The sequence below is a fragment of the Lithobates pipiens genome, unplaced genomic scaffold (assembly GCF_037356315.1).
Source record: "Lithobates pipiens isolate NorthernLeopardFrog02 unplaced genomic scaffold, aLitPip1_a1.2 Scaffold_10, whole genome shotgun sequence".
In the NCBI taxonomy this organism is placed as follows: domain Eukaryota; kingdom Metazoa; phylum Chordata; class Amphibia; order Anura; family Ranidae; genus Lithobates; species Lithobates pipiens.
In genome coordinates this window covers 190744647-190770360 of record NW_027507686.1, presented here as the reverse complement: position 1 = coordinate 190770360, position 25714 = coordinate 190744647, and the positions used below count along the sequence as shown (strand labels likewise).

Below are 25714 nucleotides of genomic sequence, written 5' to 3'. Positions count from 1 at the left end.
AGTTAAAAAAAGGAGGTTTAACCTTAGATTGCAGAAAGTGTTCTTTACTGTTACAGCAGTACAATGTGTAAGTCCCTACCCCAGGAAGTGGTACTAGCTGGTAGTATTAACAACTTCAAAAATGTTTTAAATGTCTTCCTATGGGAATTGTTAGAGAATAAAACACACACACACACACACACACATAGGTTGAAGTGGATAGACGTGTCTTTTTTCAACATTGTAAACTGTGTAACCATGTAATGTGGGACTGCATGTTGTGTTTTCATTAGTAAAATCACAAAATTGTGGAGTAGCATAATACATCAACTGAATCTGAGCCTCATTGTGTATTTATCCATGACTGGTGTATGGCTGATGTATCGTCTGCCAACGCCTTCTACTCCAACCCCTCTTGCTGGCCAAGCAATACCTTAGAAAGCAACACACGACACACTCTGGATTTTAAATGGCCGTAGCGGCCCCTTTATTAACAACCATAACAATTTTTATATAAAATAAATTCAAATTTTTAACCCAACTTTTTTACCCAACTTAACCAGTTGCCGACCGCCGCACGCCGATGTACGTCGGTACAATGGCACGGGCAGGCATAAGGACATACATGTACGTCCCTTGCCTCCCGCGGGTCGGGGGCCCGATCGGGCCCCCGCCCGGTGCCTGCGGCGGTCGGTATTCGTTCGGGAGCGATCCCGGACGAGGGGACGGCCATTCATTCATGGCCACCCCCTCGCGATCGCTCCCGACGAATAGAAATCCCCGGTGACATCACTTCCTCTCCTGTAATGTAAACACAGGAGAGGAAGTGATGTATTCTCTCCTCCGTGTCGGTATTTTTCGTTCCGACACGGAGAAGAGCGGATCAGTAAGTTGCACCAACACTCTACACACACAGTAGAACATGCCAGGCACACTCACACCCCCCCTTTACCCCCCGATCACCCCCCCAATTACCCCTGCCCCCCAGTCACAGTGACACCAATGTCATTTTTTTTTTTTTTTTTTTTGCATTGGTGTCATTTGTGACTGTAATAACTGTTAGGGCAGTTAGAGTTAGCCCCCTTTAGTTCTAATGTACCCCCCTAACCCCCCCAATAAAGGTTTAACCCCGTGATCACCCCCCGTCGCCAGTGTCACTAAGGCTGGGTTCACATTGCAGCGGTTTATGAGAACGAATGTGATTCGCACCGCACTGCAGTGCAAATCACATCCGATCTCTGTGCGATTCGAGTTCAGCCATTCGCCGCACCCGCCGCACCCGCCACACCCGCCGCACCCGCCGCAAATTCGCACGGGACCCTTTTTTTGGCCCGCAGCAGAATCGGATCGCATGGGTGTTCACACCATGCGATCCGAGTTTGCAGATCGCACTGCGATATGCGAACTGATCTGGGGGTGTCAGTAACATTTCACTGACACTCCCAGCAGTTCGCATAGGGCAGTGTGAACTGCCGCCGGGAGGCATGCGATGCGGGAACCCGCCGCGGATTCGCGGCGTTTCCGCATCGCTCCAGTGTGAACCCAGCCTAATAAGCGATCATTTTTCTGATCGCCGTATTAGTGTCACAGGTGACGCTAGTTAGGCAGGTAGGTATTTAGGTTCGCCGCAGCTTTTTATAGCGCCAGGGACCCCCATATACTACCGCATAAAGCCCCCTGATTGCCCCCTAGTTAACCCTTTCACCAGTGATCACCATATAACTGTTACAGGTGACGCTGGTTGGTTAGTTATTTTTTTATAGTTTCAGGGCACCCGCCATTTATTACCTAATAAAGGTTTAACCCCCTGATCACCCGGCGGGTGTCATTTGTGACTAATAACTGTTAGGGCAGTTAGGGTTAGCCCCCTTTAGTTCTAAGGTACCCCCCTAACCCCCCCAATAAAGGTTTAACCCCGTGATCACCCCCCGTCGCCAGTGTCACTAAGGCTGGGTTCACATTGCAGCGGTTTATGAGAACGGATGTGATTCGCACCGCACTGCAGTGCAAATCACATCCGATCTCTGTGCGATTCGAGTTCAGCCATTCGCCGCACCCGCCGCACCCGCCGCAAATTCGCACGGGACCCTTTTTTTGGCCCGCAGCAGAATCGGATCGCATGGGTGTTCACACCATGCGATCCGAGTTTGCAGATCGCACTGCGATATGCGAACTGATCTGGGGGTGTCAGTAACATTTCACTGACACTCCCAGCAGTTCGCATAGGGCAGTGTGAACTGCCGCCGGGAGGCATGCGATGCGGGAACCCGCCGCGCATTCGTGGCGTTCCCGCATCGCTCCAGTGTGAACCCAGCCTAATAAGCGATCGTTTTTCTGATCGCTGTATTAGTGTCACAGGTGACGCTAGTTAGGCAGGTAGGTATTTAGGTTCGCTGCAGCTTTTTATAGCGCCAGGGACCCCCATATACTACCGCATAAAGCCCCCTAATTGCCCCCTAGTTAACCCTTTCACCAGTGATCACCATATAACTGTTACAGGTGACGCTGGTTGGTTAGTTATTTTTTTATAGTTTCAGGGCACCCGCCATTTATTACCTAGTCTCACTAGTGTACCCCTAAATTTAGGGGTGTCTACTTTCCAAAATGGGGTCATTTGGGGGGGGTTTGTGCCATCTTGGCATTTTATGGCCTTCAAAACTGTAACGCCCTTAGAAAGCCTGAAGGCGGTGCTTGGTTTTCGGGGCCCCGTACGCGGCTAGGCTCCCAAAAAGTCCCACATATGTGGTATCCCCATACTCAGGAGAAGCAGCAGAATTTATTTTGGGGTGTCATTTCACATATGCCCATGGCATGCGTGAGCAATATATCATTTAGTGACAACTTTGTGAAAAAAAAAAAAAAAAAAAAAAGTTTGTAATTTTCCCGCAACTTGTGGCAAAATATAAAATATTCCATGGACTCAACATGCCTCTCAGCAAATAGCTTGGGGTGTCTACTTTCTAAAATGGGGTCATTTGTGGGGGTTTTGTGCCATCTTGGCATTTTATGGCCTTCAAAACTGTAATAGGTAGTGAGAAGTGAACTCAAAAAGTTACGCCCTTAGAAAGCCTGAAGGCGGTGCTTGGTTTTCGGGGCCCCGTACGCGGCTAGGCTCCCAAAAAGTCCCACATATGTGGTATCCCCGTACTCAGGAGAAGCAGCAGAATTTATTTTGGGGTGTCATTTCACATATGCCCATGGCATGCATGAGCAATATATCATTTAGTGACAACTTTGTTAAAAAAAAAAAAAAAAAAAAAAAGTTTGTAATTTTCCCGCAACTTGTGGCAAAATATAAAATATTCCATGAACTCAACATGCCTCTCAGCAAATAGCTTGGGGTGTCTACTTTCTAAAATGGGGTCATTTGTGGGGGTTTTGTGCCATCTTGGCATTTTATGGCCTTCAAAACTGTAATAGGTAGTGAGAAGTGAACTCAAAAATTTACGCCCTTAGAAAGCCTGAAGGCGGTGCTTGGTTTTCGGGGCCCTGTACGCGGCTAGGCTCCCAAAAAGTCCCACATATGTGGTATCCCCATACTCAGGAGAAGCAGCAGAATTTATTTTGGGGTGTCATTTCACATACGCCCATAGCATGTGTGAGCAATATATCATTTAGTGACAACTTTGTGTAAAAAAAAAAAAAATTTTTTTTTTTGTCATTATTCAATCGCTTGAGGCAAAAAAATAAAATATTCAATGGGCTCAACATGCCTCTTATCAATTTCCTTAGGGGGTCTACTTTCCAAAATGGGGTCATTTGGGGGGGTTTTGTACTGCCCTGCCATTTTAGCACCTCAAGAAATGAGATAGGCAGTCGTAAACTAAAAGCTGCGTAAATTCCAGAAAACGTACCTTAGTTTGTAGATGTGACAACTTTTGCGCAAACCAATAAATATACAATTATTGACTTTTTTTTTACCAAAGACATGTGGCTGAATACATTTTGGCCTAAATGTATGACTAAAATTGAGTTTATTGGATTTTTCTAATAACAAAAAGTAGAAAATATCATTTTTTTTCAAAATTTGCGGTCTTTTTACGTTTATATCGCAAAAAATAAAAATCGCAGAGGCAATCAAATACCATCAAAAGAAAGCTCTATTTGTGGGAAGAAAAGGACGCAAATTTTGTTTGGGTACAACATTGCATGACCGCGCAATTACCAGTTAAAGCAGCGCAGTGCCAAAGTGTAAAAAGACCTCTGGTCATTTACCAGCAAAATGGTCCGGTCTGAAAGTGGTTAAACTGACTGATTATGTCTTAGGTTAATGAAGGAATGTTTTCTATCGCATTGGCTGTACCACCACCACCACCTAGGCATCCTGGCCCCTAGCCGCAATTCCACCAGCTCAGGGACAAACTGTTACCATTTTCTTGCCTGATGCAGCCCGATGACCGATAGCCCATTATTTCCATGATAGGGAAGGTACCCATACTGAGAAAGGCCCAACCTGTTCCACACCACATACTGTATTCCTTCCAACATTCCGACCTTCAAGAACCCGAGACCCCTGCCAACCGATACGACAACCTGAAACCTGATGTACCCCCCCCAGCACCCTTTTACTATTTATTTATTTTGTGGGGTTTTTTTTGTTTGTTTTTTTACAAACCCAAAGCCACCCATACACATAGATGAAAAACATTAAATCAGCCATACAGCCTAAACAATAGGGAGGGAGGGAAAGAAAAACTTCCTATGATGGTTTTCCCTCTTCTGCTGACCCTCTACTGAGAGCTATTACCCCCACCCCCGAGACCAATCCAGCCTCCAGGCTGCACCCCTACCCCTCCATTGCACCAATGGCACTGATGGCAGATTTACATTATATAAATTATATACTCACTGATGTTCAATCTGAAAGTTGAGATGTCCACTGAACCAGTCATTGAAGAAGGATTGTTCTATATTGCATGTTGCTGCCAACTGTGAAAATGACAGATGTACAAGTTAGATACAAATGAAAAATTACTTCAAACCTTTTTATGTAATGTAAACCAAATAAGTAATGCAGAGCAGCTGTTTAACTCTGACATAATATTTGTATGGAAAGCGAATGTGCTACTGTATTGCTTGTGGCCAAAGGGGTTGATTTACTAAAGGCAAATAGACTGTGCAGTTGCACTCTGCAAAAGCAGTTGCTCCAGAGCTTAGCAAATGAGCAGAAGCTCTGCTGACTTCCATCATCCAATCACATGCAAGCAAAAATGCTGTTTTCTTCATTTACCTTGCATGTGATTGGGTATTCTTTGCAAAGTGAAGATTTACCTAATTTACTAAGCTCTGGAGCAACTGCACTTTACAAAGTGCACAGTCTACTTGCCTTTATTAAATGAACCCCTATAGTTTACAACTCAAACACTTTGATTAAAGCTGAACTCTGGACATAAAAAAACTTTAATTTCAAAATAATCCTCAAAAACCATTATAAATCGACTTTGCATGCACCAAATGGCATTACAAACTCTCATATTACCTTACAGAAAATGCAGTGACATTGTCACGCTGTTGCACATAGCCTGTGCAAGGGGCAAAGCTGTGGGTGGGCCTCAACAGGTTCCTACACTACACGATGCCTGCAGAAAACTACAGGAGGGGGGCGAGGACAAGACCACTCACTCTGTACAGGGTAAGAGAGCAGCAGTCACCGGTCTTTATTACAGGAAGCTCCAGCACAAATGAAAAGGTCCATGCTGGATTACTGCACAGATTACTGGATTATTGCTGGATTACTGCATAGCACGAATCTCTCCGTGGTCACCGTGGCCACCCCCTATTCATGCCTCCGGCCCCTCTCGGTGCACCAGGCACATGAATTACAGCGGCGGGAGGATTTTTTGAAGCACCTGATTAGAGCCAGAGGCTCTTATAGGCTTCAAAATAGGGTGGGCTTGGGTCTCAGAGCATGCGGCCGGAGCCCACCCAGGTGGTGTTACAACAGTGAATGAATATTTGCTGTTGAAACACTGATCCTCAATCCGGCCAATCAGGAGCAGGTGTGAGACCCGATTGGCCAGAAAGAGGAGACTCCCGCCGAGGAGGAGGAGGGAGGAAATGGAAGCTGCCATCATGAAGAGAAGGAGAATGGGAAGCCGCAGGTGATGGAGAGTAGGAAAACGGGAGGCTGCCTCCGTCGAGCAAGGGTTAAGTGCCGATCTACCGCCCACACCCCACCAAAAATATTTCCACCAGCCGCCACTGAAATTAGGTGATATACCTCCAAGGCAACACAGACTACCAATCAAAATTCAGAAAAATTCTAGTCCATCTCTGTTGTACCTAAAACCGTTCTGGCTTTAATCTTTAAAGTGGTTGTAAACCCTTACATATACTCAGTGACCTGACTGGCCTCAGATGATACACAGAAATTACACAAATTATCCTACATAAGTTGTACCTGTTTATCTGCAGCCCCCATAAACACACATTTTACTTTGGAAGGCAGGGGGTGGGAATCTGATGTCACACACTGCACAACATAGAGCACCCAGCTGAATGTAATCTGAGACCTGAGTGGAGGGAATTGAAACCCACCCCCTACACAGGCTCATAGGGAAACATGCACAGCTGTGGCTGTCAATTACCTGCTAAGTGCTGGAGGGAGATGAGGCCATCTTTTGGCATTGCTTGGTGTCAGTATAGATTGTCAGAAGTGACTAGTGCAGATAGCACATGAGTGGACAGAAATCACACTAGGTGCTTTGAATAGAGGTACAGTCAATCAAGTACACACTACAGAAGGATATACTTTGTTCATTTTTCATTTCAGAGGTTTACAACCACTAGAAATACACTTAATGGTGGGCCAATTTTATAACAACAAATGAATACAGCAGGACATATCATCTATTGTTACCTAACATGTGTGATATATGGTGGTCATGAAGGTAATGATATAACACAGCAGCAGCAAGTAGGCTTGCTGCTAGAAGGAGATATTAAATCAAAAGTGGGTGGAGCTAATGACAGACTGGGTGACCATGTGCCCATTCACAAACCTTTCAAGGGATTACAGTTCACCTGTCATCATCAGTTAGTGATCTGCCATGGTGTTGGCCTCCTACCTGACTTCCCAGCCAGTCTCTGTATTTTTCATGGTCAATCTCCATTGGGATATGATTCATCTGTGTGACCCACACAAACCAGTGCGATTCAATAAACCTGCAACGCATAGGGGACAATTCTCAGAAAGGAAGATGACATGGGAACAACGACAAGGAAGTAACAAGCCCTCCGATTAGGTATCAAGGGAGAAAGAGTCTATTTAAAGGAATCACAACAACACTGAACCGGGCACTAAAGCAGGGTTGAATGGAAAAAAAAAACCTGAAGCTGTACTCTGCTTAAGAAAACAATGTTTACTCCACCACCAAGCATTTATCATGTTCATTATAAAATTAGGATTAATAAAATTCCAATGGTGGCCTGAAGCTTCATCATGGCATTAATGACATAAATATTTTCATTATGCAAAATGCCATTTTTATATTTATTGTCTGGGTGTGTATTGTAAATGCTAGGACATGTGGGAGCATTTAGTACATAATGTAAGATAAATGTTTGTTTTGCTATAAGCCTCAAGGGAGGCCAGCCTGTACGAAAATAAATATGGCAATATGGAGGAGCATCATTTATTATTTCATAATTAATGATTTAATTAAAGAAGCCCTGCCAGATCTCCCCATGCCCCACACCCCCCATCCTTGCTCTATAAAACTGTCAATAATGGATAGTGGGGAAATAAACATTAATAGTTGCCTTTCCCCCCTGTGAATGTTTCTTTGTATTTAACTATTTTTGTCAGCCTCTGTGCTGCCTGGGTTCTCATTCCTACTCCACCATTTTGGAAAAGTACGTGATATTACACATGCGCAAAATAAAGTGCATGATATCATCTTGCGCATGTGCCATACAGCGCTAAATGGCTTTGTTGGAGAATACAAAGCCAACGATCTCACGGAAAAGCTTTTTTTCTCCAGCAAATTTATGTAATTTCATATGGCGCATTCGCAAAATGAGGCGTACGACATCTTACGATTCACCTTGTGCATGTGCAGTATGACAATACTGACAGATCTTGCAGTTTAGGGGGATTTCCATGAAGGCAATGGAGATGTACAGTCAGGGCTATGTCAACACTGCCTTCAGGGAAATCAAGAAGTAAAATAGAAAAAAAGGTAAGTAAAGCAAGTAAAAAAAAAAATGTTAGGCAATTTTATCTCTTCATGTTGATGTTAAATTCAAGGAAAGGGGGGAAAGATCGGCTTTAAGTAATATATTTTATAGTTCTTTTTTTGTTTTGTGAAACAATTTTTTTTCTATATCAGAAAGGTTTCATTGAACCAAGAGAAACAATAAGAATCTGGTGCCAATACAGCACTATAAATATTTTGACAGCCATTCTTTGTATATCACCAAACAAGGACGTCTTTCTCAGAGATCAAGCATCAAATACAAGAGAAAGGCACATAGACATACAATGCAGTAGGGACGTTAAATCACAAGCGGCAGTGATTATACATCAACATGACATTGCAGTAGTCCCATTTGGACAAGTTCCCCAGGAATCGGGCCAGGCGTATCAAGCCAAGGAGCCCAAAGCTTTCAAATTTTCCCAGGCATCCCCGGTGCTGGTATATAAATCTCACAAAAATAAGAGTGTTGCCCATATGAGTCACCCATAACTTGTCATTAGGAGGATCAGGGGATTTCCAGTGGAGTGGAAGCAGCTTAACCATCTAACCATTTTACATTGGTCATTTCCTGACCTGCATGATAGTTTTCTAACATTTACAAGGAAAAGCTGAGCAAGCTTTAATAATAAATATAAGCAGTCTATAAAATAAATTTACAGATGTTTAAGGTGAGTCAGAGCTACATACCTGACTGTTGTGAGTAGGGCAATCGATCCAAAAACTCCAAAGTAAGGAACAAAAGTGAAGAGAAAACGAGCATAGTAAGACAGAGACCAAGCCAAATCCTGTAAAACATAATAATAGGAATATAAAATAATACAATATAAAGAGGTGTTACATACCACAACATACCACAAGATCAATACACTTATGCTGTGTACACATGACCACACTTCCGGGCAGACTAGGTCCGACTGTCTTCCCGACTGACTTTTCAGCGAACGAATGGACTTGGCCACACACAATCACTCCAAGGTCCGTTGGACTCTAACGTGATGACGTATGACGGGACTATAATAAGGAAGTTCATAGCCAGTAGCCAATAGCTGCCCTAGCATCAGTTTTCGTCCATCAGACTAGCATACAGACGAACTGATTTTTTGACATGTTCTAAATCTAAAGTCTGTCTGATTTTTAGACAGCAAAAGTCCGATGAAGCCCACACATGATCGAATTGTCCAGTGGATTCGTTCCATCAGACCTTTGCTGACGAAAAGTCCGGTCGTGTGTACACGGCATTAGGAATCAGTGCAATCTTCTACAATTATGACAAAGACAAGTCATAACCTTCCACCAAAACTGCACCCAGACCCACCGATGTCTCAATCAGCTTTGAGCATTCAGAATTCATTAAAAAGCTGCATTTGACCTGCAGTTGACCTGCTTCAAGGGAATTCAATTTTGCAATCCAATAGGTTTGTACAATAATGCAAAACCTGTCTGACCTGAACAAAAGCCCATCGATACGAGCCCTTATAATTTCTTTTTTTTGTGTATACAAATATTTGTTATCTCTTATAGCTGTTCATAATTAAAGGAAATCTGTATTAAGAAATATGGAAGTCAATGCTGAAATCTTCGTAAAATGTTTGCTCTCTGCCTTTAATACTGCCTCACTGATTAATTTCTAAGTCACAAACCACGTAGTCAGACCAGAGGTTCTGATTTGTCTTTAACTTTACCTACTGTATGCTTGAGACCATATATAACCAGAAAGCAATTTCAGAAAGATGTCAAGCCTTAATATTTCTTCCAGTACAGATTTCCTATAAGACATATCGACCAGACAGAAATAAATAGCACTTTTGGCATGCGCCTTGTGGTTGTATATCTTATTTTTTGTAGCTACTTAGGAAGTGTATCTAGGACATGGCTCATTATGAAGGTGAGTGAATAGATAAAGCCTTTTTTTTTTATCATTTGTACATCATTCTTGTATCTCTTGTGACTAAAATCCAGACAGTCCTAACAAATGAATAAAAAATGATGTGTGTTTGTGCAAGTTAGGATGTTGTTGCACACCAAGATATAATTTCAAACATTTTTTTTTAGTCACATGAAAAATATGTGAAATTTTGGGATCATGCAAGGCCCCCTTCATCAGGCAGCTATGGGTGTTCTTCTCTTTGGCTGGAAATTCTTATGCTTAAATGTTTTATTGGGCATACAGTACATTGTTATGTGAATGGGGGTAGTAGAAATCACTTACCACCCAATCCTTGCGGGTTATCATAGTCTTCATAATTTGGACTGTGAAATACACTGGGATCAGAAGTGGGGGACCAACTGCAGAAAAAATAAATACTTTTTAGAAAATCAAAGTTCAAGATTAGTCTCTACAGATCATGTTGCCTGTTTCTGTTCTAAAATGCTGATTATTTTTATTTTTTTTAAGGGTACTCAGTGTTAGGCCAACTTTCCATAGTGTTAACATTTCAGAATTAAACATGTATCCCCTTCTCCAGCCTAAAGAAATCCCCACCAGATGCATCCATACTTAAGTAACATTATGACCATTGTTGGTATAGCCTTTCTGGGGTTGAAATAACCGGGACTATACCACAAACATAGGCTATAGTCTGGAGCAAAGCATGGAGTTGCCTCAAAATGGTTAAACAATTAAATTATAGAGCATATACTCACTCAAGAAAAAATACTGATGTTGGTGATTATACGGCAGGTACTTTAACTTCTTCTTCCCATACTGTGAGGAGATGGGAGAACATAATTAATTGCAAATCAGTGTTGGATGTCATCCATAGTACCAAGTTTTGTTATTATGTTTGATAAATAAAATGTGAGTAAATTTCATAATCAACTTAAAATATTTTTCATAAACTGTGATTACCAAAAAGTCTTAGTGCTGCAGATTGATAGGGCTGACCTCATTGAATGGTTCCATGTTAGAAAGCCATGTAAAAAGACTAACCAGACAGCAGTCAAATATCGTTCCAAAATGAAATACATGAAAATGTTCACGTACAAACTAAAGACTGAGAAAATAGGTCAATATCAGCAGTAGTATTTCCAACGTACTGGTTCACGTACAACTTATTTGATGTAAAATAGTACAAGCAGTAGAAAGATTAGATGAAGGCTAATCTATAGTATCCACATAAACTTATATAAACCCTATATATAGGTATATCATCCTTGCTCCTGGAGGCCTACAAATTTGTCTCCCCACCTTTCTAGATCAAGTGAGCAGTTTAGAACTATTTACTTGATCCTTCTTGAAGAAGCTGCTCCTCTTTGGTAGAGCCAATTAGTGATGGACGAACTTCCGACGGGACGTTTCGCGAACGCGAAACGCGAACGGACACAAACGTTCGCGAAAACGACCGTTCGCCGCGGGCTCCATTGACTTCAATGGGAGGCGAATTTCGCAAACCTTTAGGTCGAATTTGCGGCCACGGGGTAATTATTAGGGGGTAGCACGTAGTCCCACCACCTGGACAATAGCATAATACATGTATGAGGTGAATTTGGGATCGATAACTACAAGCATTTTTTTTTTATTTGGGAAATTGTTCTGACAATTCAGGACTATGGAGCTAATGAAGGCAATGGAGGAGAGGGAAGGTCAGGGACCAGGGTAGGCAAACAAGAGGGTGCAGGAGATACAGAGCACTGACAGCAGCACCGTAATACAGAGCACTGACATCAGCACCGTGACATACAGCGCTGACAGCAGCTCCGTGACATACAGCGCTGACAGCAGCTCCGTGACATACAGCGCTGACAGCAGCTCCGTGACATACAGCGCTGACAGCAGCTCCGTGACATACAGCGCTGACAGCAGCTCCGTGACATACAGCGCTGACAGCAGCACCGTGACATACAGCGCTGACAGCAGCTCCGTGACATACAGCGCTGACAGCAGCTCCGTGACATACAGCGCTGACAGCAGCTCCGTGACATACAGCACTGACAGCAGCTCCGTGACATACAGCGCTGACAGCAGCTCCGTGACATACAGCGCTGACAGCAGCACCGTGACATACAGCGCTGACAGCAGCTCCGTGACATACAGCGCTGACAGCAGCTCCGTGACATACAGCGCTGACAGCAGCTCCGTGACATACAGCACTGACAGCAGCTCCGTGACATACAGCGCTGACAGCAGCTCCGTGACATACAGCGCTGACAGCAGCACCGTGACATACAGCGCTGACAGCAGCTCCGTGACATACAGCGCTGACAGCAGCTCCGTGACATACAGCGCTGACAGCAGCTCCGTGACATACAGCGCTGACAGCAGCTCCGTGACATACAGCGCTGACAGCAGCACCGTAAGCAGCCCCAGGAGGAAGTCAGCACAGCACAGGGATGGTGTGATCCCCTCATAATAAGAACCCCCAGGAGGAAGTCAGCACAGCACAGGGATGGTGGGAGCCCCTCATAATAAGAACACCCAGGAGGAAGTCAGCACAGCACAGGGATGGTGGGAACCCCTCATAATAAGCAGCCCCAGTAGAAATATGACACCGCTCAACCTCTTCAAAGAGGAGGGTAGGGGCATATAGTACGGTGTGCTTTTTTGGGTCAGGGAAGTGAGCCAAATGAATTAAGAAGGTCTGTGTGCTTGATTCCAAAAATTGTTTATAGACATATACATGGTCTACTGATCACATGTGTTGAATTCCTCCGAGATCCATGCCTCATTCATTTTTAGAAATGTGAGGTAGTTAACACTGTCGTGAGCTAGGCGAGTACGCTTATCGGTCACAATCCCCCCTGCTGCGCTGAACGTCCTTTCGGACAGGACACTGGATGAGGGGCAAGCCAACAGTTCGATTGCAAATTGGGCAAGCTCTGGCCAGAGGTCAAGCCTGCCCACCCAGTAGTCTAGGGGTTCATCACTCCTCAGAGCGTCCACATCGGCCGTTAACCCAATGTAGTCGGACACCTGACGGTCTAGGCGTTCCCTGATGCTGGATCCGGATGACACCTGTCGATGGGTCGGCTGAAAGAATGACCTCATATCCGAAGTCACCAACACATCTTCAAACCGGCCTCTTCTTGCAGGCGCTGTTGGATTGGTACCCGCAAATCCTTCTCTGGGAGTGGGAATTGCTCCTCTGCCAGCGCACGCAAAAGCAGAATGCAGCATTTCTCGAAGCAAGGCCTGGAAGTGCTGCATTCTGACAGCCCTCTGCGACGGCGGTAACATTTCCGCCATTTTGTGTTTGTACCGGGGATCTAAGTACGTTGCCACCCAGTACTGGTCCTTGACCCTCATGCTTTTTATACGGGGGTCCCTATTAAAACACTGGAGCATGAAGGCCCCCATTTGCACTCAAGCGGAAGGTATGTGGTGGTGGTGGTGTTGTTGGTGGTAGTGTCTTTGGGGGTGCACATAGCAGAGAGTGAAGAAGAGGGTGCAGATCGAGAGGATGAGGAGGGTGCAGAAGAATAAGGCTGAGTGAGCCACTCAACCAAGTCTGGTGCGTCCTTTAAAGTAATTGAACGCACCTTCTGCAACTTCCCACTTTGGCTCAAGGCTGTTGCTCCTGCCCTACCCCTACCACCCCTGCGGAAGGGCCTGCCTCTTCCTCTGCCTGTCATTTTTTAAATCACCCTGTGACAAAACTCTTAGTCCCTATACCGCTGAAGGACTGCTGCAGTATAGGGCAGCGGTCAGCAGTAGTGCACGTCAACCCTATGTATTGTGGACCGATAGCGGTCCTTACAGAACAGCAGACTGTACTGCACTCAGGCCTATGTACCGTAGCACCCTATACCAAGTTACCAGTCCTTATAAAAACTTTTGTGGACCAAGCAGGTTGTGTGTTAGTGTTTAGCAGACTGTGCGTCAGTCCCTATACCGCTGAAGGACTGCTGCAGTATAGGGCAGCGGTCAGCAGTAGTGCACGGCAACCCTATGTATTGTGGACCGATAGCGGTCCTTACAGAACAGCAGACTGTAACGCACTCAGGCCTATGTACCGTAGCACCCTATACCAAGTTACCAGTCCTTATAAGAACTTTTGTGGACCAAGCAGGTTGTGTGTTAGTGATTAGCAGACTGTACGTCAGTCCCTATACCAATGAAGGACTGCTGCAGTATAGGGCAGCGGTCAGCAGTAGTGCACGGCAACCCTATGTATTGTGGACCGATAGCGGTCCTTACAGAACAGCAGACTGTACTGCACTCAGGCCTATGTACCGTAGCACCCTATACCAAGTTACCAGTCCTTATAAGAACTTTTGTGGACCAAGCAGGTTGTGTATTAGTGTTTAGCAGACTGTGCGTCAGTCCCTATACCGCTGAAGGACTGCTGCAGTATAGGGCAGCGGTCAGCAGTAGTGCACGGCAACCCTATGTATTGTGGACCGATAGCAGTCCTTACAGAACAGCAGACTGTACTGCACTCAGGCCTATGTACCGTAGCACCCTATACCAAGTTACCAGTCCTTATAAAAACTTTTGTGGACCAAGCAGGTTGTGTGTTAGTGTTTAGCAGACTGTGCGTCAGTCCCTATACCGCTGAAGGACTGCTGCAGTATAGGGCAGCGGTCAGCAGTAGTGCACGGCAACCCTATGTATTGTGGACCGATAGCGGTCCTTACAGAACAGCAGACTGTAACGCACTCAGGCCTATGTACCGTAGCACCCTATACCAAGTTACCAGTCCTTATAAGAACTTTTGTGGACCAAGCAGGTTGTGTGTTAGTGATTAGCAGACTGTACGTCAGTCCCTATACCAATGAAGGACTGCTGCAGTATAGGGCAGCGGTCAGCAGTAGTGCACGGCAACCCTATGTATTGTGGACCGATAGCGGTCCTTACAGAACAGCAGACTGTACTGCACTCAGGCCTATGTACCGTAGCACCCTATACCAAGTTACCAGTCCTTATAAGAACTTTTGTGGACCAAGCAGGTTGTGTATTAGTGTTTAGCAGACTGTGCGTCAGTCCCTATACCGCTGAAGGACTGCTGCAGTATAGGGCAGCGGTCAGCAGTAGTGCACGGCAACCCTATGTATTGTGGACCGATAGCGGTCCTTACAGAACAGCAGACTGTACCGCACCCAAGCCTATGTACCGTAGCACCCTAGACAGACCAAGTTACCAGTCCTGATAAAGAGCTTTGTGGAACAAGTGAGTTGTGAATGATTAGCAGACTGCAGCAGAAGGGCAGCAGTCAAGTATAATATTCTTTCTATATTTGGAAGAAAGAATATTATACGTGTACAAGCCTATTACCGTACCACTGATACCAGTCCTGAAAAGAACCTTTGTGGAACTAATAGTAACAGCAAGTCTTTAAAATTATCCTCACTGCCTGACACACTGCTTCCTGCCTGTCCCTATACAAATTGGCAAAAAAGAGTAGGCTGGAACGATTAGCTGGAACAGCTCTTTTGTGGACCTGATAGTAACAGCTAATGATGATGATGATGATGATGATGAAGAAAGACTAATCTGGCTGAGCTGTCCCTAAAATAGCAGCATACAGCGCTCTGTCCCTTTATCTAAACTGACAAAAGAAACTCAGGCTGCTGACCTAACACCTATACCAGTCCTGAAAAGAACTTTTGTGTACCAAATAGCTAGCGTTTTCTCTGTCCCTACTCCACACAGGATCCTTTCCCTACAGTGACAGAAGAAAGAATGTAAAATGGCCACCGGATCGGGTGTATTTATAGGTTAGGGGGAATGTCCAAGTGTCCATGAGCTGTCATGTCTCAATTGGTTGTCCTGTAACACATGATAAACGTGTCACGAAAGGTTAAAGTTCTTGTATACATTAAACACGTAAGTCCGCCGGGGCGAACGACGGAAAAAGGCGTTCGAACCCGCGGACGGCGAAAGTCGGAAATTCGCCGCGAAACGACCGCCGGGCGAAACGTTCGTCCATCACTAGAGCCAATGTGATTGGCATCAAGGAGTGAAGACCGAGGAACGAGGATTCCAGTAGGAAGACATATATTTCTAACATCTCTGTGAAATTTGTTATAGTTATTCTTGAGCATGGTTGGTATAAAACAAGCTTATGTGGACCGTATTGGTCCTTTTTAGACCAGATCATTTCTTACACTTTGACCACATCAAAGTGCTGATTAAGCTGATTGAAGTTAGTTTTTTTTCTTCACACGCATCTATAGTTACAGTATGCCTAAAAGGCCTGAGATAACTTGCTTCTATTGTGATGCCAGCTCTATTTAGTTTTCAAGCTGGATTGTCATGTCCTGTTTCTCCAAGGGGGATTCTGGCCCCAGTCCTGAGATTAACAGAGCAGCACCTTCCCCCAGCACATATATATTGGGTTTTCTTCTGTATCCTGCCCCCAAACAGCTCCCTTCCCAGAATCGATGCCAGTATTGAAAGTCCCTCCAGTACACGGTGCTCATCAACCCGTTTTTGCAGCAGCAGGGTATGTGCATTTACCCATCAAGGACATGTCTCGAGTATGCATTCAATTGTCGGTGCAAGTCTCAAGATTATGTGCAATAACCCCTCAGGGAGAGGTCTCCAGGCTATTAGCAATACCCCTACAATGGGTAGTTTTTAGAGTGCCTTAACCTCTCCCAGTGGCCAATAGCATTTATTCTTTAGCAGATATAGTACACACACAAAATAAAACTTAAATATCTTGTATGAAACATTACTCAAGCACACGATTATGACAATTAACAAACTGTACCCATTCCAAAAATTACACCAATAACGAACAGACATACTTTTGCTAGTAAATGATTATATGACAAATTGCACAGAGATAAGTGGTACATACCTCCACAGGCTGGGTGTCACCCAACACAAAAATGTGGACCATGTTCACATCTGGATCTTTGCTGAATATGTTAGGCTTGGCATGGTGCTGAAAATGCCGATGGTTCCACCAGTTGGCTGAAGCTCCCTGATGACAGATGGGCTTAAGTAAGCTAAGCAGCAAGATGGAATATCAGTACATAGCTCTACAACTCCCAAATCTCCTTAGATGTAACCCATGTTTGTGAATGACTTGTTTTCTATCACTGCCATATATATATATAAATGTATACCTAGATATGCTGCAGACTGTTTCACTGTGCTTGTAATAGTGAATAGATATCAATAAACAATCTTTTGAAAAAAGTGGGGAACTGTTTAATTGAAGCGTAATTGAAGTGGGCTTATCTGTTCTAAATTGTGCTTCAGAGTTGATAAAGCACCTGGAACATTTGAGCCCTTTTTCAGCACTTTGAGTGTTCTGAACTCCTTAAAACAGAATCAAAAATAGCTGATTGGCTGGGGTCTGAGAGCTCACTAAAACGTTATTCAATTTATAGAAAAAAAGAAAAATAAATGTCATAACAATTTGTGCACCAATGGACATTGCATTGTGCAAGTGTTGTACCTGTGACTTCTTTGAAAGACCCCACTTAAACTGGCACAGATGGAAAAATTCAAACACACTCAAAAATACACCTTGCAAGATCTTTATCCTTAAACACCTCAAGGCAACACATTAGTGGAAACAGATCCTATGGAGCCCCATAAAGTCACTCACATCCATGCAGTTTCTTTGTATTGGGAAATACAGAAAATGCATGACCAACCAACCATCTGGCAAGAACCTTTAAAAGGAATCTATAATGGTTTGTATACATGTTCTTCATTTATGTTTTATGTTCAGGGCAAAAGTATACATAGCCAAAACTTCAATTAGAAGGAAGCAGTCAACAAGTGCAGCGGTAGTGCTGGGCTTTCTTACTAGAAAGTCCAGCATTCTTTGACAGAACTGTATTAAATGCATATTCGTAATATAGCAAATTTAAACATATGCAAAACATATATAAAAGAATGGTTTATAAAAATGCTAACATTAAATAAAATTGATCAAAACTTAGATTAGATTGATCAAAATTTACAGTTGATTTCCTTTGAAGAGACACTGTCACTCTGCCCCTGCTGGGCAAAGTGACAGGGCTCTGTGCCTTATACTCACATTGCCTCTGCTACCTCACCACTCCTTCTGATGCCCAGCAAGCATTGCAATTATCTGTGTCCACGACTGCAACCCAAAGAAGAGGTAATGTCACTACCTCAGTCATGTTGATGGTGTTCAAGCCTAAAGATTGGTTGCTACACCTGAACACTGGGACGGGAGGGCAGGTGACATTCCTTACTATAGCTGGAACTGCAGGATAGTGTCACCTGCTGTGACGGAAGAGCAGTGAGGGAACATGAGCAAAATGAGTAAAAGGTGGTTTCCTTAAATGTGTTTTCCAACCCTTTTGGTGGTGGCCTATTTGGGGAAGTCTGATGGAGGCTATTTTGGCCCTCCCTCAACATCAGGGCCAGATGGGCCACATTGTTGTCAACTTAGCACTCTAATGCCCCATACACATGATCGGACATTCTGACAACAAAATCCATGGATTTTTTCCGACGGATGTTGGCTCAAACTTGTCTTGCATACACACGGTCACACAAATCTTGTTGGAAATTCTGAACGTCAAGAACGCGGTGACGTACAAAACATACGACGAGCTGAGAAAAATGAAGTTCAATAGCCAGCGCGGCTCTTCTGCTTGATTCCGAGCATGTGTGGAACTTTGTGCGTTGGAATTGTGTACACACGATCGGAATTTACAACAATGGATTTTGTTGTCAGAAAATTTGAAATCCAGATCTCAAACTTTGTGATATGGAAATTTTCATGGAAAATGTCCCATGGAGCCTACACACACTCGGAATTTCCTTCAAAAAGCTCCCATCGAACATTTTCAGTCAGAAAATACGACCGTGTTTATGGGGTATAACTGTCTCTGAGAGTCCAGGAGTGGCTCCAGAACCTACCTGTTAAGTTATTTTTCATGTTCTGGGTCTATGTATATGTCCTTAAGGTTGCTGCTACCTCGTAATGGAATGTGCGTCTACTAGTATGTTGATGTATTTTGTATGCTTGCGTATATTATACATGCCTTTTGGATCTTCTATTTTTACACTTGTAAAATGCTTAATGCGACATGTTACTTTGTTTTGCATAAATAAAGATTATATATATTTAAAAAATTGTTTTTCAAAGCACAGTTCTATACAGATGATCTAGATTCACTTTTGGCATCAGTGAGGATTTTTTATCCCCCCCCCCCCCCCCCCCCGTTTTTGCAACTTTCCCCAAATAATTACTTATATGAGTCTGAAACAAAAAGAACATCAGAAAACCACTAATTCTAATGGTGTGCTGAACCCACACAGAAAGGAACTGACTCAGGTGGGTACTCATCTACCTCAGAGCATTACCCCTTAAACTCATAACATTATCCACACAGAATATGATTTTCATAAAATACCAATATACTGTCTTTTTACCTTTTATGGAGAGAAAATGTATATAATCTTTTTATATTCTCCTTATCTATGTGTATGCTAGATAGTTGTCTTATCTATGCTCTGAATCATATTTCCATTATACAACTAATCACCCCCTCTGTGACAGCACCTTCAGATGGCCAATGACAAATTTATGGCCGATATGATTCCATTTTGAGGTCTTGAAGACAGATAAGTGCCCAAAGTCATGTTGCAGCCAACCGGCCTGGGCCTGCAGAGAAATACATGTGCCATGAATATATACATCCAGGGTGCTGAAATTAACAGTACAAAACAAATATCTTTAAGAGCGTTAACCATTGGATTGATGTATAAAACTAGAGAAACTGGAAAGTGATGATCTTGTTTATAGCACCCAATCAGATTTCAGCTGTCATTTTCCTGTCCATCCTTCAACCAAGAATTTTATTGGTAACATGTTCACTTTGGTTTCCTTATATTTTATACACCAAGTCCATTAGGTCTTATACAAGAATTTAATTCACCAGGCAATTGATTTACGATGAATTGAAATTACCTGAGATATTGAGAGGAGCAGAATGGTGATTATGGTTGGTATCCATCCAGTGCCAAGGTAGTAGAGGGTAGCCCAAGCGAGAACCTCTAGGACCAGGATGTGTGAAAGGTAGAGACCGAAGAACACCACACTGCTTTTGAAAAGTCCCATGTCTTCTGCTGTTTTGCGTAATTTCTGAAAGTCTTCCACTTGCTCCATCTGTATGAAGACATAACATTGCATAAGAAAACTTAACACTCTGCAACAAAATCTGAATGATTCTATAAATGAACATGAATGTAGCAATTTCTTCATGGTGACTCCAAACACAACACAAGTCCACAGTTCTTTCCCACGTGGAGTGGGTCTGCTTTCCTAAATGTAACCTTCATATACGGTACTTGAATTTTGTTTGCTGTTCTTAACCACTTGCTTACCGGGCACTTAAACCCCCCTCCTGCCCAGACCAATTTTCAGCTTTCAGCGCTGATGCATTTTGAATGACAATTGCGTGGCCATATAACACTGTACCCAAATGAAATTTTTATAATTTTTTTCCCACAAATAGAGCTTTCTTTTGGTGGTATTTAATTATAGCTGTTTTATTTTTTGCTAAACAAACAAAAAAAGATGCAAAATAAAAAAAAAATTAAAAATCATGTTTCATAGTTTGTTATAAAATTTTGCAAACAGGTCATTTTTCTCCTTCATTAAAAATGCGCTGATGAGGCGGCACTGGTGGGCACTGATAGGCTGCATTGGTGGGCACTGATAGGCTGCACTGGTGGGCAATGATAGGCATAGTTAAGGCGGCACTAATAGGCACAGATAAGGTGGCACCGATAGGCACAGATAAGGCAGTACTGATGGGCACAGATAAGGCGGCACTGATGGGCACAGATAAGATGGCACTGATGGGTGGCACGGATGGGTGGCACTAAGGGGCACTGATAGGTACCACTGATAGATGGGACTGATTGGCACTGATAGGTGGCTCTGATAGGTGGCACTGCTGGGCACTCATGGGCGGCACTGATGGGCACTGATGGGCACTGGTAGATGACACTGATGGGCATGGATATGTGGCACTGGGGTGCAGCACTGTTGTTGAGGCAGATTGTGGGCACTGATAGGTGGCACTGTGGGCACTGATAGGTGGCACTGTGGGTAATGATGGGTGGCACTGTGGGCACTGATGGGTGGCACTATGGGCACTGATGGGTGGCACTGATGGGGGGCACTTTTTAATATTTAGGTGGCACTGGCAGGGGGCAGGTGGGCACTGATAAGCTGGCCGTGATCGGGACTGATGTCCCGATAACGGCCGCCGGTGATCGGCTTTTTTGCGCGAGGAGGAAAAATAGCCGATTACCGGCTCTGTTGTGTCACATGATCAGCTGTCATTGACTGACAGCTGATCACGTGGTAAGGGGTCGGGATCGACCCCTTGCTTCGATCCGTGATCAGGCGAGTCTCATAGACTCGCTGATCACAGAGTCCCGGCAAAGCAGGTCCGCGCTGTAGCCATCATTCGGCTATAGCGCGGATCTCTAGTGGTTAAAGTGGTTGTAAACCTCAGACATGAAATATGAACAAAGCATATCCCTCTATAGCAGGGATATGCAATTAGCGGACCTCCAGCTGTTGCAGAACTACAAGTCCCATGAGGCATAGCAAGACTCTGACAGGCACAAGTATGACACCCAGAGGCAGAGGCATGATGGGACTTGTAGTTTTGCAACAGTTAGAGGTCCACTAATTGCATATCCCTGCTCTATATATAGTGTGTACTTGTCTCAATTAAGAGCACTAAGTGTCATTTTTTTCTACTGCTTCAATCCTCTCCTATCAGCCTGATTCACTTCTGACAAATTTTCCTGACACCAAGAGAAAAATAGTGACAGGGGAGGGATCTCCAGCTGATTGACAGCTTCAGCTCTGTTCCTGTGTGCTGTATGGAGGGGCAGTGTTCCTTCCTTCCAATCAGCTCTCAGAATTCTACTCACTGAGCTCTGCAGAGTGTAACTTCAGCTCTCCGCCCCCTTTTTTCTGAACTCTCAGACAAGCTTTATAATTCAGCAATTTGAACAGATGAAGAGAAAAGAAGGCTGCAGATAAACAGGTACAACTTACATAGGAAGATTTGTTTCACCTTTGTTCATCATCTGAGGCCAGTCACTTCACTGGGCATATTTAAGGGTCTACAACCACTTATAACCACTTTATTAACCACTTCAGCCCCAGAAGAATTGACCCCCTCCCTGACCAGGCCATTTTTTGCGCTACAGCACTGCGCTGTTTTAACTGACAATTGTGCGGATGTGCGACGTTGTACCCAAACAAAATGTATGTCCTTTTTTCCCCACAAATGGAGCTTTCTTTTGGTGGTATTTTATCACCTCTGCGGTTTTTAATTTTTGCGCTATAAACAAAAGAAGAGCCACAATTTTGAAAAAGAACAATATTTTTTACTTTTTGCTATAATAAATATCCCCCCAAAAAAAAAAAAAAATCAGTTTAGGCCAAAATGTATTCTTCTACATATTTTTGGTAAAAAAAAATCGCAATAAGCATATATTGATTGGTTTGCACAAAAGTTATAGCGTCTATAAAATGTGGGATAGGTTTATGGCATTTTTATTTTTATTATTTTTTTTACTAGTAATAGTGGCGCTCAGTGATTTTTATCGGGACTACAACATTGAGGCGGACACTTTTGACTCGCCTGCTATGGCTCTTAAAGGAGCTGCCGTTACTGCCGTACATATACAGCGATCTGTGCAGGAGAGCCATAAGTACAGGAGCCGGTCAGGAAGTGGTTAAAACAATAACCTCTTAGCGTCAGCGCCTCCTGGCTCTTTAAGAGGTTTATGATGTCGGGAGGTGGGGCGGGGCTTAAGACTATGTGGCTGCCGTGACAGCCAATCACAGCGATCACGTGGTCTCAAGCCCCGCCCTGCCTCCCTGCATCATAAACCTCTTAAAGGGCCAGGAGGCGCAGGGAGGTTAATGTTTTATATATATCCAGTCACGTGATCCAGAAACTTTTGGTTAGGCGACGATAACTGTGCTGGGAGCGCGCAGCGCGCTCTCTCTGGACAGGTGTATTGGCAACAATTCATGCAAATAAGTGGCCCCTCGGCGCTAAGGACCAGGTGCCATGAGGCCATATATCTGTGAACAGGTTTAAGAACAATCTGAGAGTTTATAGATTTGAATTTGGCCTAATTATTCCTGTCTGGGCAGATCCAATTCTAATGTCAACCAAATAAACTGTTCATTTTGCAAGTAAATTTTCCCCAGACCTTAGTGTATGAGGTGAAGCTCTGATGACTTCCATCATCCAAACCATCCAATCATGTGCAAGTAAAAATGCTGTTTTTTTATTTTCCTCGCACATGACTGGGTATTCTTTACAAAGACAAATTTCACCACGTTCATTAAGAAGGAGACATGAAGGACCGTGATCTTCACACCTGCAGTCATAAACTGATTTTGACATCCATCTGTTCCTGGCAATGATGAATGCAGGTTTCTGTAGGACAGGGATATGCAATTAGCGGACCTCCAGCTGTTGCAAGACTACAAGTCCCATCATGCCTCTGCCTCTGGATGTCATGCTTCTGGCTGTCAGAGTCTTGCTATGCCTCATGGGACTTGTAGTTCTGCAACAGCCGAAGGTCCGCTAATTGCATATCCCTGCTGTAGGGCATTGTGGGGTCGATTTACTAAAACTGGAGAGTGCAAAATCTGGTGCAGCTCTACACAGAAACCAATCACCTTCCGTTTTTTTTTTTGTCAAAGCTTAATTGAACAAGCTAAAGTTAGAAACTGATTGGCTGCCATGTAAAGCTGCATCAGATTTTGCACTCTCCAGTTTTATTAACCACTTAAGGACTGCCTCCTGCACATATACGTCTGCAGAATGGCATGGCTGGGCACAAGCACATACCAATACGTTGCTTTTTAAGTGCCCAGCCATGGGTTGGGAGCGCCCAGTCCTGAGTTCCGTGACCGTGGCCGCGGGACCAGCGGACCCGATCGCCGCTGGTGTCCCGCGATTGGGTCACAGAGCTGAAGAACGAGGAGAGGTCTGTGTAAACAAACCTCTCCACGCGCTTCCTACTGAGCCTGTCACTGATCGTCTATTCCCTGTTATAGGGAAAGACGATCAGTGACGTCAGACGCCAAGCCACGCCCCCCTACAGTTAAAAAACACACACACACACTTAACCCCTTCCTGCCCCCTAGTGGTTAACTCCTTCACTGCCAGTGTCATTTACACAGGAATCAGTGCATTTAAATAGCACTGATTGCTGTATAAATGACAATGGTCCCAAAAATGTGTCAAAAATGTCCGATGTGTCCGCCATCATGTCGCAGTCACAATAAAAATCGCTGATCGCGGCCATTACTAGTAAAAATAAAATATTAATAAAAATGCTATAAAACTATCCCCTATTTTGTAAACGCTATAACTTTTGCGCAAACCAATCAATAATTGCTAATTGCGATTTTTTTACCAAAAATATGTAGAAGAATACGTATCAGCCTAAACTGAGGAAAAAAAAATGTTTTTTTTATATATTTTTTGGGAATATTTATTATAGCAAAAACTAAAAAATATTGCATTTTTTTCAAAATTGTCGCTCTATTTTTGTTTATAGCGCAAAAAATAAAAACCGCCGAGGTGATCAAATACCACCAAAAGAAAGCTCTATTTATGGGAAAAAAAGGACACCAATTTTGTTTGGGAGCCACGTCACACGTCCGCGCAATTGTCAGTTAAAGCGACGCAGTGCCGAATCGCAAAAAGGGGCCTGGTCCTTTGGCTGCAAATTGGTCCGGGGCTTAAGTGGTTAATCAATCATGGCTGCATTTGATGGCACAGTGGCTGTGTTTGATGGGCACAGTGGCTGCGTTTGATGGGCATAGTTGCGGCAATTGATGGGCACAGTAGCTGCATTTGATGGGCACAGTGAGGCTGCAATTGATGGTTTTTTTTTCAGTTTGCGCCCCCCCCCCCTTCAAAAATTAGGAACACCAGCCGCCACTGCACCTTACACTACCAGGATCCTGCAGTTCTCTTCTCTTTACCTAATTATAATACAGGAAAACCATTGCTGAAATTCAGAAATCACCCAACCCACATGCATGGGGCTCGGTGAATTCTGGCTGCAATGGATTGCATAGGACTTAGGAGACATTTCTGACTTAAGCACAATGGCAGTGTTCCATCGTCATAATGAAACACAAATACAAGCATTATTAAATCATGTTCTCCCAAGGACACAGGTATCAGTAGTATAGGTTACCTACACTCCCCCATAATGCTACACAACTGAGAAAGATGAAGCAACAGATTTTAAAACAATAGAAGACAATACACAAACCTGTCAAGCATTGTGGTCCATTCCCTTGAGGTTGAGGTAAGAGACTCAGATGGCCTGCCTACCGTCTACCTGAGTGAGACTTACCTTACGGTATGCTAAAAATAGTGCAGAAGAATAACTGATACAGGAAGACTCTGCTTAATAACAATGGCCATTTAGATGTGCCTACCAACTGGAAAAGAACAAGCTTTGCAATTATCATAGATTTGCAGTCCCGGCTCATGTTTCTGAAGAGGTCAGGGACTGAGATAGCTTGAGAATATTGTTAATAATACAGGAACCCAGAACAATAAGCAGCATGAATAATGGAGAAACTAGA

The 25714-nt window shown here is 43.8% G+C and overlaps 1 protein-coding gene across 1 annotated transcript in view; it reads right to left on the bottom strand.

Moving 5' to 3' along the window:
• The window catches only part of LOC143936975 (fatty acid desaturase 2-like), a 57669-nt gene that overhangs the window by 10113 nt on the left and 21842 nt on the right, over window positions 1-25714 (bottom strand). Inside the window, exons 4-11 of the mRNA XM_077460771.1 lie at window positions 20024-20221; window positions 19616-19717; window positions 16919-17044; window positions 10821-10881; window positions 10387-10463; window positions 8865-8962; window positions 7047-7143; window positions 4829-4908 (exon numbers count right to left, since the gene is read on the bottom strand). Coding sequence (XP_077316897.1) covers window positions 4829-4908; window positions 7047-7143; window positions 8865-8962; window positions 10387-10463; window positions 10821-10881; window positions 16919-17044; window positions 19616-19717; window positions 20024-20221 — 839 coding nt within the window. The remainder of the gene's footprint in view (window positions 1-4828; window positions 4909-7046; window positions 7144-8864; window positions 8963-10386; window positions 10464-10820; window positions 10882-16918; window positions 17045-19615; window positions 19718-20023; window positions 20222-25714) is intronic.